The sequence below is a fragment of the Heterocephalus glaber genome, unplaced genomic scaffold (genome assembly GCF_053883595.1).
Source record: "Heterocephalus glaber isolate CG9 unplaced genomic scaffold, H.glaber_assembly_v1.0 deba00001509, whole genome shotgun sequence".
In the NCBI taxonomy this organism is placed as follows: domain Eukaryota; kingdom Metazoa; phylum Chordata; class Mammalia; order Rodentia; family Bathyergidae; genus Heterocephalus; species Heterocephalus glaber.
The window spans coordinates 32,599,419-32,619,583 of record NW_028258325.1 but is presented as its reverse complement, the minus strand read 5'-3'; the positions used below and the strand labels follow the sequence as shown (position 1 = coordinate 32,619,583).

General features: G+C 38.0%; 1 protein-coding gene across 4 annotated transcripts in view; it reads right to left on the bottom strand.

The window, feature by feature from the left end:
• Positions 1-4,248: 4,248 nt before the first annotated feature.
• The window catches only part of Ube2k (ubiquitin conjugating enzyme E2 K), a 72,089-nt gene continuing 56,172 nt past the window's right edge, over positions 4,249-20,165 (bottom strand). For all 4 annotated transcript variants that reach the window (XM_004849823.4, XM_021262439.2, XM_087187839.1 and 1 more), the window contains 3 exons: positions 8,883-8,982; positions 4,871-4,999; positions 4,249-4,521 (listed from right to left, as the gene is read on the bottom strand). In XM_004849823.4, the coding sequence (XP_004849880.1) occupies positions 4,447-4,521; positions 4,871-4,999; positions 8,883-8,982 (304 nt within the window). In that variant the 3' untranslated portion in view covers positions 4,249-4,446. The remainder of the gene's footprint in view (positions 4,522-4,870; positions 5,000-8,882; positions 8,983-20,165) is intronic.

The following is a 20,165-nucleotide window of genomic DNA, read 5'->3' as shown; positions in this document are numbered from 1 at the left end:
TTAACTGTTCAGAGATTGAGTACCCACAAACAAGATATAAACCATTTTCAGGGGAAAACATGCATGCATTTATTTTTAAGAATTCCCAATAAGGGGGGAAAATTCAACATCTTTAAAAATGTGTTTATTTTGTTAAAAAATCAGTTGTGTACAAAAAGTGTTTCGTAGTTTTTAATTCTCAAGACAAATACCCAACCCTCCACCCACAGCCCACCCTGCTTCAATGGTATTTCTGGTAACCCACCCATTTTCCCCTTACAGGAAGTTAATGGCTCAGAATAGACCCTCCTACAGAATTTATCATCACTAACAGACTGTTTAGAGTAGAGATCTAAGAAGCTAACAAGCAAGGTTCTTTCTCAGTGAGGTTAATGAGAATCCCTATAATGGCAGTTGACTTCCAGCAGACACCACAACAGAGCACCATCAATTGCTGAAAGCTAAAAAATAGATTATTATTTTCAATAGTATTTCATTTTCTATTGGAAAATTCTTTAAATAACATTAAATAAGTCTCTTTTCCCCCAAAGACATAGTCTAGCTTTTATTATGATGCCTGTAAAAAGTAGGTTACAGCAAGCAGATAAGGGTCGTTCACAGCACAGTGCGTTGACTTCTATCCACTCACGCTCAGACCAAACCAGTAAGCTATGCCACACCTGATTATAGATAGCAGCATGGTTGAAATAACCAAGCAAAAGGTGGCATATTCACAACTTACATTTGTAGGCGATGATGCAGGTTTATGAGACTAGATCAGACCAATAAAGCAGTAACAAAGAAGGACAAAGGAGATAGTAACACTCCCTTACCCCTATGCCATAAGATTTTTTATCTATATTGCAAATACAATGTGTGACATCATTTGTAGACCCTAAAGAAAGTCACACTTTGTTTGGAAAAAGGCTATTCATCAGTATACTTCAAGTTGCTGTCTTCACAATGTAGCAACCAGCTAATAGTTTCAATTGGTACTAAAGAATAGAAATGCATTGCTTCTAGGCCTTTTGGCTAAGATCAAGTGAAGAACAGAAATGTAACTTTTTTGAATCAAATGGTTTGTACCCTAGAACTGAAATTCCTTGGAACTAGACAAAGTGATTAATACAACATCAGTTTGTAAAAGTCCATGAAATAAAGTTAATTGTAAACAAACAATTTCCTTTTTCATTTCTACACGTTTTTTTCCTATGTACAAGAATGGTACACTTGGCTGCAGCTATTTTCTGCCAGATTCATCTTAAATCTTTAAACCACAACAAAACTTCTTTATTTCCTGTTTCTACATAGAATTAAGAAAACATTACCATACCTCTACCTCAGTGTTTTAAAAGCTCAAATCAGGCATACACTTATAGTCCAGATCTGCTTTTCACATTGGCAAATTTATGAAGCAGCCTAAAGAGTAATATAATATGCTGCATTCAGTAGTACATACACAAGCAAACTCTAATTGCCAATTCTTTCCTACAGATACTTAAAAAAAGAATTATTTTGCATAGTTTTAAGTGCCATTAACAATCATAAATGAGAAAAACTTTGAAAAAGACCAAAAGAACTCAATCTTATTTTCACCTCATAGCTTATTTTTCTCAGAAACAAAAGACTCAGATTCCGAACATTTATATATCCTTGGAGGTGTTTTCTGTATTTACATAAACCATAGTCACAATTCTAAACATTTCAGAGCCAACTCAGAGCATCAAATTTAGTAGCAAGTTCCTCAAATATGCATGTTTGAGTTTCAAACTGCTATTCATTCATTCAGTCACTCACTGGTACTGACAGACTGTACAACTAATTGTTTCTTTTAAGTTAGGCACATACTCAGGAAACAGATCTGATTATAATAAAAGCCTATTAAAGTATCAGTGATTTTTAGCAAATCTGCCTGCTCTAAATGGAATTTAATGTTTTTAATCATAATTTCTGAGGGCTCTTAAATTCTAAAACACCACGAATTATAGGGCCAGGGATGCAGCTCAGTGGCACCACACCTGCCTAGTAAACGCAAGGTCCTGAGTGCAATCCCCAATACAAAAAAAAAAAAAAAAAAAAAAAAAAAAATAGAAATAACTTTCACCAGGGTACTTTCTCCCTAGGCCTGAACTTTCAGTGTCCTTTTCCCAAACACATATGACACCAGAAGAAAAAAGTAATTGTCTTAGTTTCTATGTTTGGGGAGGTAAATCTGTATCGAGAGAGGGAAGGAAAAAAAACCAAACAATAGGAGAGCAGAAAATGTACCAGAAAGAAAAAGTATCATGTTAAAGGGAAATAAATTTTTATAATGAAAAATTCATTATGCAGAACCTATCAAACTAAATATTGTACTTTCCAATTACCTGGGCACTGGAGCTGAAGTGCAATCAAATGAGTAGATACCTGGCCAAGATATGGGGCAGTGTGCATAAAAATCAAAGCTGGATAGAGCTGCCTCCAAGAGTGGAGTATGTAATGCTTGCCACTAGTAACCACTGAGTTCTTTTTCTCTTTTGTCCAACCACAGACAAATAAATATACCCTGATAATATAGGCAAATAGTAAACTCGATGTGATTGATATTTTCAAAAATCCAAGTATTACTAATATTACCAAGCCACCCTCTAGTATAAAAAATGAATTCTAACCAACAATGGAGCAAAACTCACAAAATCCCACCATACCTCAAAATAAAAAGTACAAGATTTTAGCTATTTAAAATAAATAAAGAAAAATCTTGTTTCCTTTGGCATCCTTAGAAAATAACTAAACTACAACAATTAAAGGCTGTGATTATGCTTAAGCAAACATGGGGGAAAAAACATAGCAACTTGTGTTTAGTATGCAATATATCAACTATAAGAGATTACTTTTATGTAGGAAAGCCTTACAAGTTTTTGGAAGAACCTTCATATCTTTAACATTATGATATATTTAATATTTGTTCTTTATTGCTTCTAGTATCAAGATTACTGATAAGTTGAATGAAGTTATATTGACTTAATAGGTTCAAAAATTATTTTCCAAACAATTATTTAAGATAAATAACACCTGAAGAAAGAAAATTTTTTATAATATGACTTTCAATATAAAACCTTACTTTAGTCTGATTCCATTTTTGTTATTTTTGCATTTACCTCAAAATTTAGTAAGAATTATATTTATATGTATAGAACTGCCTGCATAAATCTACTTCAACCTTCATAAAATGGTCAAATTAAGTGTTTGAGCTTGCAAAACTAGTAACTTTCAAACTTCTGAACTTAGAATGAAATGTAACTTTAATATGAATAAAAGTCTATGTACAAGAGAAGGTAACATTTTCAATTCTCATTATCAGAAACATCATAAAGAAAGCTAGATTTATAACACACCTCTATTCCTATGTGCATCTGAAGTATGTACAGTAAAACACCAACACAGCTTTCATGTGTCAGTATGGGGAAGTGCAAGCAAGAGTGGCTTTTAAAGTATCTGATAAAGCAATTTTCATAAAGCCCAAAATTAGGCTAAAAACTACTGGAAACAGCTGACTACATTCCTCAACATTTTCAAAGAAAATACTATCAAATTAAAAATCCATGTCAAATTCACTGCAAAACTTAAGCCGGGTCCTTTCATTTCACGTGGGAATACTGCAACATCAAAGTATTTACTGTTTTTGCAAGAGAAATAATATTGACAGCTCCATTCTTACATTACTTACTTCCATTGGAAAACTTTGAGTGTTTAAAGAATTATGACAAAACATTCCAAACCCTAGATCTAAAAAGGGAGTCGGGATACTTTGCTTGGCACATTTCCCCACCAAATACAGAGAAATCTACCATTAAATGATTAACTGTGTGTGTTATGAGAAAAGAAGATACAGTGCCCCAACCTCTCAACTGGGACAAAAAGGCTCTGAATAGGTCACCATCTTCATTTCTGGATAAATCTCTTATTTATGAATTTTCTAGTGCTTAAAATGGTGGTCTTTTCAGCTACCCATCCTAAGAAGTCAAGTACAAGCATGCAAGTAAATTCACAGGCACAGAGGATCCATGTTAAAAACAGTTAAGGTAGCTGTGATGCAACACCAACAACTTGAATGGCCCTGACACACTCAAAATATTATCTTAATTATTCAACAAAATCCTGAAGCAAACTCTTGCTAGTCTTGTTACACCGCTAAACACTAAAGTAGTATGTTTTTTCCATGGTTTTAGCTTAGCTCGAAGAATTTTTTACACTATTAAGTAAGAAAAAAATTAAAAGTATTTCCCCTTTTAAATTTACACAGATGTTTAATTAGCTTTATTTACAGAGCAGGGATTTTTTTTTTCAGTCTCCAATGGTTGCCTAGATAACACCATTAGGCAAGAATGCCAGTTTAAAAGAAATCTATGCAGAATCCTAAAAATAACAGATGTTGATGCTCCTGGAGAAGAGGCAAGCTTGACTATCAGCAGCTCTTTCTAGGCCTCAGTTACTCAGAAGCAATTCTGTTGCAGTCTCTACATCCCATGATTTTGAAGACAAGGCCACTATTACTGCATTCTGCAGAAAGAAAAAGGGAACAACAAAAAAAATCAAATCTCAAGGGAACATTTTTAAAATACTGCATCACTATCTTTATATTGCAAAATCATACTTTCTTTTCTATACATTGCCTTATACTTGCACTGCATAAAAAGCTTCCAATACCAACTAGAACAAAAAGAAAAAAAATTTCTACTGACTGTAATAACGAAACTTATTTACACAACAAGATTTTCTAATATTTGTTAAAACACTTTTCCCAGCCAGGGATTTGCAGCAGTAATTTAAAAAATCAACACACATTTAAAAAAAAAAAAAAAAATCAACACACACACACATTAAAATAAACAATCTGTTAAGTACTTACCCTATCAAAGCCCATAGCACATAGGTTTTCTATTTTTTTGGTGTATTCTGGACTAGAAACTGGTGCTCCAGCATACACGTGTGCCCAAAGTCGAGCTGTCTGTTTGAACATTTCAGGATTTTGTTTGTACTATATAGGGAGGGAAAAAAAATCAATTGACGTAATTTTTTTTCTTGCTACTGAGGATTGAACTTGGGATCTTGTGCTTGCGAGGCAGGCAGCGGAACCACTGAGTTAAATCCCTGGCCCAACATGATAATATTTTGTAATATTCAATATAGTAGCTCAACTCTTTTTTTTTTTTTGGTACCGGGGATCGTACTCAGGTCCTTGCGCTTGCAAGGCAGGTGCCAGAACCACTGCGCTAAATCCCCGGCCCAGCAGCTCAACTCTTAATTGGCTAAGACCCTGCTTTTTCTAAATGAAAGGAATTTATATTCAAAATGTGATGCCCTAGGGTGGAGGGTATATACAGTTCAGTGGTAGATTATGTGCTTATTAGCAAGCACAAGGCTGTCAGTTCAATCCCTAGGACTAGTAACTGCCCAAAGGTAAATTAAAATGTGATTGACTTTCCACTGCAAACAAGCTGTGTCATTTGTCATTCAGGAAAAAATTGGTTAGGCCCGGGAATTTAGCTCAGTGGTACCACATCTGCCTCACAACCGCAAGGTCCTGAGTTTGATCCCCGGTACCAGAAAAGAAAAGACAAGACTGGTTAATGTGAAGCTCTGATTCACAAACTGTACTGATAAAACAAAAATACAGACAAAGTTAATCTAGCCAGGGTTGATGTCACATTCTTGTAACCCCAGAACTCTGGGCGGCTAAGGTGGCAGGACTGCAACTATGAGACTAATCTAGACGATTCAGCAAGACTGTATCTTTTTTTTTTTTTTTGGTACCGGGGATTGGGGATCGAACTCGGGTCCTTGCGCTTGCACAGCAGGCGGTGAAACCACTGAGCTAAATCCCCAGCCCAGACTGCATCTTATTTACAAACAAAAAAAAGGCCAGGTATGTAGCAGCTCAGTGCCAAGGCCTTGGTTCAATCCCCAGTAGCACCTTCATCCCAAAAGTTTGTCTACTCTAACCTGCAAATTCAACAAATACAATTAGGAAAAAACTAATATTAAGTGTGGTGAGATACTAGAGATATTCCCAACACTGCACAGCAGCAAACACTACCGAACTAAACACAGAATTATTATAAAATTATATAATATTAGCTAAGCAATATGACCAATTTGGGCACTACCCACAGTCCAGACTAAGAGTATAACTAGCTTTTGCTGTTTTCCTACAACTGTGTTAGTTTAGGGAAAATGAGGCAAAATCCTAACTTATACCATGTTTTGAGATGATATTGTAAGAGTACTTTCAAAAGGGCCGGGGATTTAGCTCAGAGGTTCCACTGCCTGCCTCGCAAGCACAAGGTCTTGAGTTCGATTTCCAATACCAAAAAAAAAAAGGACTTTCAAAAGGCAAAATTTCACATATGTGTTGGAAAACACTCTGGGATAACCATGAACTTAGTAAGACAATGTATAAATTAACAGTTTTTGTTCAATTCATTTTAATATTTCTTTTCAAAGTATAAACATTTTAAGACTGACAAGCTTCTAGGACATATTACAACATCAAATCTTATCACTATCATTAATTAATCAAAAGGAAACAAGTAGAATTATTGAACTACTTTAGGTACTAAAAGAAATCTTTAAGGTGAAGCTCAACCAATGATGAAATCAAGCCATCCTTCTGACTACCCAGTATGAATGAGTAGCTTTAAATATAAAACATAAAAGCAATTCCAACCACTCTGGGCAAATTCATAGCACACATTATCAAGGAGACATACACATGGGTAAAGAAGGGCCAAAACTTCCAATAGGTAACAAATAAATTAAAAGTACAGAGAAATTTGCTAAGAGAAAGTTTCCATACCGAAGATGCATGGCAGACAGAATGAAGTAATAAAACTAAATGCAATCTTGAAAAAGGTGAGTTTTAAGTATAATTCTGCCAGGTGTGGTGGTGCACACCTGTAATTCCACCATTCTGGTAAACTAAACACCAAAAGGTCTGGAATGTAGCTCAGTATGAAGGCACTGGGTTCAGTCTGCAGTATCGTGTGAAGAAGAAGAAAAAAAAAAAAAGTAGGATGTGAACCTTTAAGATATGAAACTGGACATCAGTATTAATTTTGAGTTGGCAGAGGTAACCTAACCAACTACCTTTATGTTTGGTACTAAGAGATATACCTTTCAATAAAATTACTGAAGTGAAAAAAAAAAAAAAAAAAAAAATATGAAACTGGGCCCAGGGATGTAGCTCAGTGGCACCACACCTGCCCAGCAAATGCAAGGTCCTGAGTTTGATCCCCTGTACCAAAAAAAAAGATATGATATGGTTTGTACACATTCAAATCAGAGAGGGAGAAGAGAGAGGGACACAGATGGACACAGGAAAGAGAGGAAAACTCCAAAAGCTGTGATTCTGTTACAAAACTAAACTAGTAATGGTATCATACAACAATAAAACATCTTCACGGTTTAAGATTCCACATTCACTTTCAGCAATTTTGTGTTGAAGTATCACAGGAGCACTCACACAGAACCCTACAGTTTCCAACATGCTCTTGTGTTCAAAAGTCAGACCTATATATTTTATTAATGTACAGGTCATAATATCTGTGTAGATATGATCAACCGAGTGTATACAATGGAAGGTAAAGAAACAATTATCAATTAACTACAGTTAAAGGAAAAAAGAAAAAAAATTGTAGTAACTAAGAAGGAACAACTCTGAAGAGAAGAGAATCTTAGAAGTCAAGAGAAAGTCAGGTGTGGTGGCGAATGCCTATAATTCCAGCACTCTGGGAGGCTGAGGCAGGAGGATGGCAAATTCATGCCCAGCATGGGCAACTTAGCAAGACCCTGTTTCATAAAAATTTTTGCTTTGTTTAGTTTTGTTGTGCTTCTTGAGACAGCTCAGTAATTCAGGCTGGCCTTGAACTCACAGCAATCCTCATGCCTTAGCCTCAGTAAAACACAATGAATCTTAAGTAAGACACAATGGCTTAGCAAACAGGTTGGCAGAATACTTCTTAAGGGGACAGATATTAGTGATTTAAATCTTTCAAACAATGTTGTCACTACTGCTGGAAAGCAAACAAGTGGGAATGGCACTGTTCCAATTACATTATTTACAAAACAAGCCAGTCAGGCTGTAATGTGTTAATTTTTTCCCTTAGACTGATTAAGGATCAAAAGTGAAAAATATTTATTTTGTTGAGCCAATCAGAAAGTTACCTTTAGGCCCAGGGATTTAGCTCAGTGGCACTACACCTGCCTCGAAAGCACAAGGTCCTGAGTTAGATCCCTGGTACCAAAAAAAGTTACCTTTAATGCTGCTCTCCCACTTCAGTACCACAGTGGGAAGTGATTAAAAATTATCACAAGAGATTAGGGGTGAGTTTGGGGATAGATGTATACACACATGATAAAGTGTGTGCTGCAGAATGCTAATCACAGCATCTTTTTGTTTTTTTTTCTGCCAGAGATCCAACTCTGGACCTTGTGCTTGCTAGGCAGGCATGGCACCAGTGAGCTACATAGCCCGGCCCTAATCACAGGATCTTGACAGGAGGTATATGAGTGTACATTCTTTTTTCTTTTTTTTGGTACCGAATATCAAACTCGGGACCTTTCACTTGTGAGGCAGGCGGCAGAACCATTGAGTTAAATCCCCGGACCTTTGGTGTACATTCTTTTGACAGTCACTCTTTTGACTCTGTGCATTTGGAAAGACATATTCATACATTATGAATTCAATTAAACTACTATGTTAAAATCCAAAGCTTAAGTTTTCATTATCACATCTGACAAAATAATATTACTGCAAGGAAGAAAGCCACTTCCAAATTTAATGTGAGAAGAGTTAATATAGTAAACCACTAAACAGAGACATACATAGGTATGAAGAACTCATTCAAAAGCAGTCATCTTACCTGATTTGCTACTACTGCATCCTGTGGATCATCCGGCTCTGCAGCTGCCAATAGTGCTTGCAATGACAATAATACTGTGCGAAGAGTCATTGCTGCAGCCCTAAATTTTAAAATAGGAAAATATCCCACTTAAAAGGGTTCTGAATGGCAAAACCAAAGAGGATGTTTTCTGAATAAAACAAGAACCTACTAGAGGGAAGGGGAAATGGGAGGGGTGGGGGGAAAGAAGGAAAAGGAATAAATATGAGAAAAGGAAAAAACAAAGTCTTTGTAAATAGGAAGGGATGGAGGGGTTGAAGGGAGGGCAGAGGAATGGGGGTAAAAATAAGAACCAAGATATATGATGTAAAGGTACAAACTCCCAATGATGAATGCCATCATATTGTATACCTAAAATGTACCAATAAACTTAATAAAAGAAAAAACCTACTAGAACTTTCTTTTTTGTTCTCTACACTATGCCCCACCCCCCTTACTAGGGATTAAATCCCAGGCATTGCATATACTAGGCAAGTACCATAACAATGAGCTGCATCCTCAGTCCATAAAATGAAACTTTTCCTTCTTTCTCTTTTTTTTGAAACTGAGTCTCATTACATAGTTCAGGCTGCCCTCAAGCTATGGCAACCCTCCTGCCCCAGCCTCTCAGAATGTTGGTATTACGGGCATGTGTCACCACAACCGGCTTTTCTTCTATCTGGAGCCTGCAAGTAATTTTTGCCTCCAAGTCAGATATATAATGATATAATGATGTAAACCCAGCTTATTCAAACTAGCTTTCTCTTTTTGTCCTTTAGATTTTACTATTTGAATTCTTTCTTTCTCTCTCTCTTTCTGGTTCTGGAGACTGAAACTATGGCTTTTGCACTAAGCTTTATCCCCAACCCTTTTGAACATTTTCAGACAAGTTTCAATAATTTATTAGCCCAGGCTGAGCTCATATTTGAGATTCTCCAAACCTTAGCCTCCGAAAGTGCTGGAACTATAGGCATGTGTCACCATGCCCAGCTCACTGACTTATTTTTTATCCGTTTCTCTAGATATAAAGTTAAACTCTTAGTACTAATAGCTTGCAAAACTTTCTTCTGATGGCAATGTAAAGACTTTTAAGAACACTATGAAACAGGCCAGGGATTTAGCTCAGTGGTGCTGCCGCCTGCCTCACAAGTGCAAGGTCCCGAGTTCGATCCTGGGTACCAAAAAACCCAAAATAAACAAAAACCAAAAAAACTATCAAACAAATGTGCTTTACTTTTAAGAATAGTTTGCAATCATTCCGTAACACTCTGAAATAGGATAAGCTTTCTGCTTAAATAATTTAAAACCAGAAGTGGTGGTGTACACCTGTAATCCCAACACTCTGGGAAACTGGGGCAGGAGGATCTCAAATTTGAGCCCAGCCTGGGCAACTTTATGAGACCCTGTTTCAAAAAATTAAAGTAAAAAATAAATCATCCTTCTAAATGTATTTATAAATATGTATCTTTACAAAGGAAATAGTTATATAAAGTGGTTTCTACTTATCTAGGAAGGATTCTTTGCATTTGTCTTAAAAATTTGTTTCACTAATTAATACTGAAATATTTGTAAGGTGTTTCAAGTGATTATGAGGTACACTGATGGTAAAGTTTAAGTAACGAAGGATATTCTATATCAAAGTAAAATCAATATTGCATTCTCAGTATTGATATATTTTTTGATATATATTCTCAGTATAGATATATTCTCAGTATATCGACATTTTTGTGTATTAGGAAAAAATTCCAGTATAAAAGTTCTTTAAAATGTCCTTAGAGTAAAAAAAAATTTATCAATTTTTCCTTTAAAGAGCTACAGGACTTGGGGGAAAAACTGCTGAGGCTCAAAAATTTGGTGAAATGCTGTTAGCACTTAAAAGTAGTATTTGTGAAGGACTTTCACACAGTTATGCAGTTTTATGTAATTGATTGCCTAATTCTGAAACGAGTGAGAAATGAGAAATACTTTTTCTAGACCAAGGTGCTACATTTTCTCAAACATTATACAAGTAATTTTCTTTTGGTCCCAGGGATTGAACTCAGGACTTTTCGCTTGCCAGGCAGGTGTGGCACCACTAAGCTACATCCCTGGCCACAAGTAATTTCCAATGAGGAGGTGTGACATAGTTAATATGGGTCATTTTCTTTTAGGACTAGGTCACAATGTAAGTCAAATTCAATTCTTACTCTTATTTTTGGAGACAGGGTATCACTTTGTAATTCAGGTGGGCCTTAATCTCACTACAGCGGGCCTCAAGCTTGTAGAGATCCTCCTGCCTCGGCTGCCTGAGTTCTAGGACTATGGGTGTACACTATCATGTCTGGCTCTGTTTTCTTTCTTTTTTTGATACCGGGGATCAAACTCATGACCTTGCGCTTGCCAGACAGGTGCTATGCCGCTGAGCTAAATCCCTGGCCCTTTGTCTTTTTTTGCAGACAGGGTCTCACTATGTAGTTCAGGCTGGTTCCTTGGACTGTAGCTATAGCCCAAGCTTGTCTAATTCATGGTGACACTTCTGCCTCAGCCTCCAGAGTCCTGGGATTACAGGCATGAACTCTACCATGCCCAGCTTGCTCTGTTTTTTTGAGACAAGTTCTTGCAAAGCAGTTCAGATTGGCCTGGGACATGCTATATAGAGCCAGGCTTACCTTAAACTCCTGAGCTTCTTGGTTCAGCCTCCTGAGTGCTGGAATTACATGTATGCACCACCATCCCTGGTTTGAATTCTTCAAAATGCTTTCTTTATGAACAATATTTTTTTTAGGAGGGGGTGTGAACTCAGGGCCTATGCACTGAACTACTTATTCACCTTGTTTTTTATTTCTTTATAATTTTTTTTGAGACAAGGTCTTGCAATGTAGCTCAGGTTGGCCTCAAATTTGCAGCAATTTTCCTGCCTGAGCCTCCCAAGTGCTGAGATTATAGGCATGGCTCACTACACCTGGTCCCTTCTTCTTTTTTTCTTTTTCTTTTTTTTTTTTTGGTACCGAGGATCGAACTCGGGACCTTGCGCTTGCAAGGCAGGCGCCAGAACCACTGAGCTAAATCCCTGGCCCTTTTTTTCATTTTTTGGAGACAGAGTCTCACTATATAGTTCAGGCTGGACTTGAACTCACTATGTAGCCCAGGTTGGCCTCGAACTCAGAGCAATCCTTGTGCCTCAGCCTCCCGAGTGCTGGGATTACAGGTGTGTGCCACTGCACCTGGTCCACTTTTTAAATTTTTGAGGTAAGATCTCATTATATGGCAAAGCTGCCAAGGCTAGACTCAAACTTATGATACTGCTGCCTCAGCCTCCTAAAGGCCTGAGATTACAGACATGCACCACCATGCCCAGTTCATTACTCTATGATATATCTGGCCAATTTCAAAGAGGATGTTTAGACATATGACATCAAAAATTGTCCAATTATATCAGCAAAAGTGACTTATATTGACAAAATATCACAGAAATGGAATATTTAACTTAATCTGGCTTAGTACCCCAATGGAGCCCCACCCTCCACCCCCGTGCTGGAGATAAATCTTGGGGCCTTGCACCTGCTAGGCCAACTACTCTACAACTAAGCCCCATATCTAGACCATCCAGACATTGGGGAGGGGGAACTGAGACAGGGTCTTGCTATGTAGTTCAAGACAGCCTTAAATTCACTAGTAGCACCAGTCTGGCCTTGAACTCTTGGAAATCCTCCTGCGTCAGCCTCCTGCATGCTGGGATTACAAGCATACCACTGTGCCTGGTTAGACCATCCAGACTTTAAAAGCAGCCTAATTTAAAAATCTATGGCATTAAACAAAATCTTAAGTTATAGAACTTTAAAAATAAATTATTGCTTTAAATAATACAATTTCTTTCTTGGGGGTGGTGATTTAGTTCAGTGGTACCACACCTGTCTCACACAAGTGCAAGGTCCTGAGTTCAATCCTGGGTACATTAAAAAAAAATTATTTCAATGAAATGTACGTGAAGAGTGAATAAAAACCTCACTAAAATTATTACGCACACTCAAGTTATTTTACATTAAAATAAAACTACAAACGGGTGTAAAATATTTTTATTTTGAAGTCTTGATCACTAATATTACATAGCCTTACATAACTCAACAAAGCAACAAACACTTAAAAAAAAACCAATCTCGAAAAAGAATGAAGTTGGAGCATTTACACTGTACAAAAAAATTAATTCAAAATGGAGCAAAGAAGTATGAGCTAAAACTAGAAAACACAGGTGGCAAGTTTCAAGAGACCAGATGTGGCAATGATTCTTGGTTATATAAAAAGTACAAGAAACAAATGAGGGAAAATGGACTACCACTATACCAAAATTAAATCAACAGTTAAAATACAATCTATGTAATGGGAAGAAAATATTTGCAAATCATATATTTGACAAAGGACTAGTACCCAGAATATTAAGAAATCATACAAGTCAAAAATAAAACAAAAACCCTGATTTTATTTTATTTTTATTAATTTTTTTGGTACCAGGGATAGAACTCGGGACCTTGTGCTTTTGAGGCAGGCGGCAGAACCACTGAGCTAAATCCCCAGCCTATAAGCTGATTTTAAAATGGACAGGGTGGGAGTAGTGTGTAACTCAGTGTACAATGCTTGCTTAAAATGAGTAAAGCCTTGGGCCGATTCCTGGTATGGGGACAGGGAGGCCTGCATACACATTTCTCCAAAGAATTCTTTTTTTTTTTTTTGGTACCGGGGATCGAACTAAGGTCCCTGCGCTTCCGCAGCAGGTGGTGAAACAACTAAGATAAATCCCTGGCTCCATCTCCAAAGAATTCTTAATGATTGGCAGGCACATGAAAACATATTCACCACCACATTAGAGAAATACAAAGCAAAAGCACAGTGAGATATTGCCTTGTATCTATTAGGATAGCTCTACTATTTTAAAAGCAAAAAGAAACAAAAAAACCTAGAAAATGGTGTTCACCTAGGATGTCCAGAAAGTGGAACCTCTGTAAATTGTATACAGGAATGTAAAATGAGACAAACACTATAGAAAGAGTATGACAGCTCCTCACAAAATTAAGCATAGCAGGCCAGGGATTTAGCTCAGTGGTTCCACCACCTGCCTTCCAAGCTCAAGGTCCCCTCCGGCACAAAAAAAAAAAAAAAAAAAAATTTAGCATAGCATTAACAAGATCCAGCCATTCCACTTCTGAATATACACCCAAAAGAATTGAAAGCAAGAACTCAAATAATTATTCATATATCCATGTTCACAGCACCATTATTCACAATGGCCAAAAGAGGAAAGTTCCCCTCCAAAAAAAAAAAAGGAAATGTTTAAAAAAAAAAAGAAAACAAAACAAAAGAGGAAAGTAGTAAGTTTCCATCGATGCAGAAATGACTAAATGAAATGTTTAGCTTTTGGACACATATACAATGAAATATTATTTGGCCTTTAAAAGGATGTGGGGGGCCAGGGATTTAGCTCAGTGGCACTGTGCCTGCCTTGCAAGTGCAAGGTCCTGAGTTCAATCCCCAGTACCAAAATACCCCCCAAAAAACAAAAAAAGGATTCGGCGACTGAAGCTATAGAGTTCAACAGTAGGGTACTTACTTACCATGCCTGAGGCTCTGGATTCAAACCCCAATACCCCCAAAGGAAATAATTTTTAAAAGGCTGGGTATGGTGCTACATGTCTGTAATCTCATCACACTGGGAGGCTGAGGCAGGAAGATAAATTCGAGCCCAGCTGAGCAATTTAGTGAAACCTTATCTCCAAATAAAAAACAAAAATAGGGCCGGGGATTTAGCTCAGTGGTTCTGCCACCTGCCTTGAAAGTGCAAGGACCTGAGTTTGATCCCTGGTACCAAAAAAAAAAAAGAACAAAAAACAAAAACAGCTGGGGATTTAGCTCAGTGGTTCTGCTGCCTGCCTCGCAAGCACAAGGACCTGAGTTCGATCCCTGGTACCAAAAAAAAAAAAAACAAGGCTGGGGACATAGTTCAGTGTGAAGACCCTGGGTTCAATTCCCAGAGGTAGTGGTGGTAGGAAGTGCTCACATGATGACATTATACTACAATAGGAATGAATCTTGAAGAAACAAGTGTTTTTGTTTTTTTGGTACTGGGGATCGAACTCAGGACCTTGTGCTTGCGAGGCAGGCGGCGGCACCACTGAGCTAAATCCTCAGCCCAGAAACAAGTGTTAAAGTGAAATAAGACATAAAATGGCAAATGTATGGTTCCTCAGGAGGCTGAAGCAGGCAGACCACTGTTAGTTCGAGGCCATCCTGGGCCAGCCTAAAATAGCAAGACCATCTCAAAAAAATAAAGAGGGGAGAGGGAAATTGAGTTTCTGGGTTTTGTTTTTGGGTGCAGTACAATATCGGATTGAACCCAGGGCCTCAACACTTTTTAAAATTTTAAGGCATGATCTTGTAAGTCACTAAGTAGCCCAGTTTGGGCTTGAATTTGCAATTCTCCTGTCTCAGCCTATGACAGTGCTGGGATTACAGGGATGTACAACATGGCCCACTAGGAAGCTGTTTAATCAGGATAGTTTCAGTGCTGTAAAATGGAAAGTTCTGGACACTGGATGCACAACAATATGAACTCACTTAAGATGGACTGGGGTTTTGTCTCTCTTCCACAATCCCTTGTACTCTGCCCTCTCAAAATAAGCCTGGTAGAATGGCTTTTGCAAAGAAGGTTGCAAGAAGGACCACTCTGCCATCAACAAGGTAGTGATCTAAGAATGTACCAACCAACAAACAGGGATAAGTCTCAAGAAGTGTGCCCCTTGGGCCACCAGAAAGATCTGAAAATTTGCCATGAAAAGAGCAGAACACTCCAGATGTGTTTAACACGCTCAACAAAGCTGCCTGGGCCATAAGGTCCCAAGTTCAATCCCCAGTGGAAGGAAGGCAGGCAGGCAGGCAGGCAGGCAAGCTGCCTAGGCCAAGCCAGGTGTGGTGGCACACAGCTGTAATCCCAGCACTTTGGGAAGCTCAGGCAGTATGGCAGCCTGGCTTACCTAGTGAGTTCAAGGGCAGCCTGAACTACAAAGTGAGACCTAGTCTCAAAGACAAAGAAAATAAATCTACAGACAATGTTGGTAAGAACTGCTGATTGTCAAAACTCAAAATCAAAGGAAACAAAGAAAAAATTTAGGTAATGTGGTAAGGTTTATGCCATTTGTTAAAAAAAAAAAAAAAGGCCAGGAATAGCTGAGGCAAGAGAATCATAAGTTTCAGTTCAACCTGGGCAACTAAAGACCTTGTCTTAAAATTTAAAAATGAGATGGGATGTAGCCCAATGAAAAAGCCCTGGGTTCAATCCCCAGTAAAGGGTGGGTGTGTGTGTGTGCTTCCAACAGTGTCTGTGGTGTCAACTGCCTATGATCCCAGCTACTTGGGAGGCTGAGGCAGGAGGATCCCAAGTTTAAGCCAGCCTGGGTAACTTAGCTGGAACATTTCAAAATAAAAATTTTTAGAAGGTGTGGGAAGGGCCAGGGATGTAGCTCAGTGGTGCTGTGGCTGGCTGGCAAGTACAAAATCCTGAGTTCGATCCCTGGTAAGGAGGACAGGGTGTACATGTGTGAAAGCTGCTCAGTGGTAAACCATGGCCAGGAGTGAAAGGGACCCTGGATTCCACGCTCAGTATCGGAGGAAAAAAAGTAATAAACTCCTCCCTGGAGGTTCCTAAGCTCATACTACCTTTTCTTTATGTGCAGTGTCTTCTTATTTCCAAGACAGAAACTACTATAGACCTCTAGGGTTACCACTCCAAGAATTAGATACTATCCATGCAGAAGGCTCAAGCTTCCTCACAGTACTAGGTGGGAATGTTAGATTTTTTTTGGTTTGTACTCAATTCAATTTCAAAGTTCCTAAAACGTGTTTCAGCTTTAGACTGTAACATTTCTTGTAATAACTGCTAGGTGGTTCTGGCGCCTTCCTCGAAAGTGCAAGGTCCCGAATTCGATTCCCAGTACCGAAAAAAAGAAAAAGAAATTGAACATGAAAAAGGGGGGGGGGCATGCATTTATACTGCAAAAGGTGTCCAGTGTATGAGTGACATTCTTTCATTGACAACTGACATAAATTCATTGAGTAAAATGTTTTAAGCAAAAAAATGAAAAAACCACTTTTTTAAAAGGGGGGGGGGGATTTAAGTATTGTTGGCATTATGATTTCTTTAAATGCCCTTGGCTATTCTCAGAGGAGTTTTCTCCCCTTTTTCCTTTTCTTTGGCACAGGGATCCAACTCAGAACCTTGTGCTTGTGAGGCAGGCAGCAGCACCGAGCTAATCCCTGTCCCTCCCATTTCTCCTTTTCTCTTTATTTTTTCTCATTTGAGTCTTCACCTCCATTAAAATTATGCTTCCAACCTTCTATGGTTTGTAAGCTTATCAGAAATAAGAACACTGTTGAAGTACCACAAAAGTATAAATGAGTATTTTAATGTCATAATATTTCCTATTGCCTATGGGATCGATGCTAAAATGAATCAGGATGCAAGCTCTGCGAGACAGAAAAATGAAAGCATGTTTTCCAGGACACTAGGTTTCTTTGGATGTGTAACAAGTTGATTCAGAACACTGGAATGTGATTCTATTCTGTTCTTCTGTTTCATTTTTCTTCTTCCTCCCTCTTTACCAGCAACCCTCCCCCGCTCTTGTAAAGGGTAGTTAACTTGTCCCAGGAAGGATCCTTCGGTTTTACGAAACTTTTGCTTTCTGAAAGTCATGGCTCCATTCATATTTTTGTCTTACTCTTCCAACTGGGCTATATAATGTTCAGAGTTCCTGTATCTGGAAGCTGGAAGGGCCTGGACTTTATGAAATAGTGTCTTGGTTTCACTGTTTTTGTTGTTGTTGCTATTTCTTTAAACTAAAGCTATATGAAGCTTGTGATTAAAGAATAAATTTCTAAATTAAAAAAAAATCAGAAACTAACAACCTAAAGTTAAACTTACTCAAAAGAATAGTTTGCTTTAAAAACTGAATGGCGGGGCCGGGGATTTAGCTCAGTGGTTCCGCTGCCTGCCCTGCAAGTGGGAGGATCCGAGTTCGATCCCCAGTACCAAAAAAAAAAAAAAAACAAACAAACTAAATGGAAATGATCCTGTGTTATAACTTTATATTCAGTTCCTAACAATTTCCAAAAGATTTTTTTCCCATGTAGTGATGGGGATCAAACATGGGGCCTCATGTATGATAGGTAAGCAGTCTACCACTAAGCTACATCCAAACAAAAGTTACTGTCATCATGCTCAAAAATTGTAATAAAATGTTTTGTGGAATGTTTATAAACCACTGATATCAGCTGGATAAAAAGAAACAAATGCAAAAAAATTTTTTTGGGGGGGTAACAGGGATCAAACTCTGGGCCTTGCTCTTTCGAGGCAGGTGTGGCACAACTGAGCTAAATCCCCGGCCCACAAATGCAAAAATTTAAAAAGCTGAACACAAATCACTAGCTGGGTGTGGTGGCACACAGTTATAACCCAGCACTCAGGGATGCTAAGGCAGAAAGACTGCCATGAATTCGAGGCGAGCCTACGCTACATAATGAGTTCAAGGCCAGCCTGAACTACATAGTTAAGACTCTGTCTCCAAAAATCAATCAGTAAACAAATCAAAATTTACTAATGTGACAACCAAAATCATGCTCTTTCAATCTATTTTTCTTTTTCCAAGTAATGATGAAAACCAGGTTGTATTGAGATTTTTAGGATTCAGTGTGTAATATTAGACTAAGTCTATTAAAATAAATGCCAATAGGCAAAAATATGGAATGTTAACTAATCAGTGGATGATACGTCTATCCTCACAAATTTACCTTCAATAAATTAACTTTGGCCAATTCTCAAATCAATAGTTAATACGGCTGCTTAAAAATGAATTTGCAAGGACTCAGTAGGACCATCCCATGTAGAATAATCATGTGTAAATTGCGCTATTGAATAACTTTTCTCTTGATCACCTTAGAGATGATCAACAATCCATGTTCATTTAAAATACTAAATGCAGGGGCCAGGGATTTAGCTCAGTGGTTTCACCACCTGCTGCACAGGCGCAAGGACCCAAGTTCGACCCCGGTACCAAAAAAAAAAAAAAAAAAATAATAATAATAATAAAATAAAATAAAATACTGAATGCTACTTGCAGAAAATTATAATCTAGGGGCCAGGGATTTAGCTCAGTGGTTCTGCCGCCTGCCTCGCAGGCACAAGGACCGAGGTTTGATCCCCAGTATCAAAAAAAAAAAAAAATAATCTATCAAGATACAAGTAGAAGGGCCAGAGATTTAGCTCAGTGGTTCCACTGCCTGCCTCAAAAGCACAAGGTCCCGAGTTCGATCACCGGTACCAAAAAACAAAAACAAAAAAAATACAAGTAGAAAAAGATGCTGTACAGCCAGGTGGATTTTTTTCATATGTATTCACCCATGTGAATACCACCTGGATCAAAATTTAGACTTTCTTGCTTCCTTCCTTATTTATGTCCCCCCAACACCCAATACTGGGGATTTTGGGTTTTGGGGGTTTTTTTTGGTACCAGGGATCGAACTCAGGTTGTTGCGCTTGTGCAGCAGGTGGCAAAACCACTGAGCTAAATCCCCAGCCTGATTTTGAGTTTTTGAGGCAGGGCATCACTATGTAGTTCAGGCTGGCCTTGAACTTGCCGTGATCCACCTGCCCCAGTCTCCCAAGCTGGAATTACAGGTGTGTGCCACCACACCCAGCTAAAATGTACAGTATTTCAAACACCTCATTCTTGTCTTCTTTCACAACTCCTGCCTAACCCCCAGTACTGACCTAATACCATAAACTAGTTTTGGCACACTCTGCACTTCATGAAAATGAATCATAAATACTCTTGTGTCTGGCTCTTGTGATATTAACAAGTCGGTGAAAATCACCCATATCGTTTATGTCAATAATATGCTCCATTTTATCCTTATGTAGTATTCCAATTTATAATTTTACCACCATTTATTTCCAAAGGTATGTATTAAGCAGCTGAACCACATTCCTGTACAGCTATGTAGAGCTGTGTTTACAGGTGCACAGTGCTATCTAATTGGGAGTTCAAGTTGTGTTTGCTTGGTAACTAATGATACATTACACAGCTTAATGACCAATTAGATAACCTGTTTGTAAAGTGCTTGTTCTACGAGTCTAGGGCCAGGCTGGGGGGAGTGAGACAAAGACAAAGATTAATCAATTTATTATTTTCAAGCACACCTGTCCCAAATTACCTCATTCCCAACAGTATCTTAGGTTCTCCACTG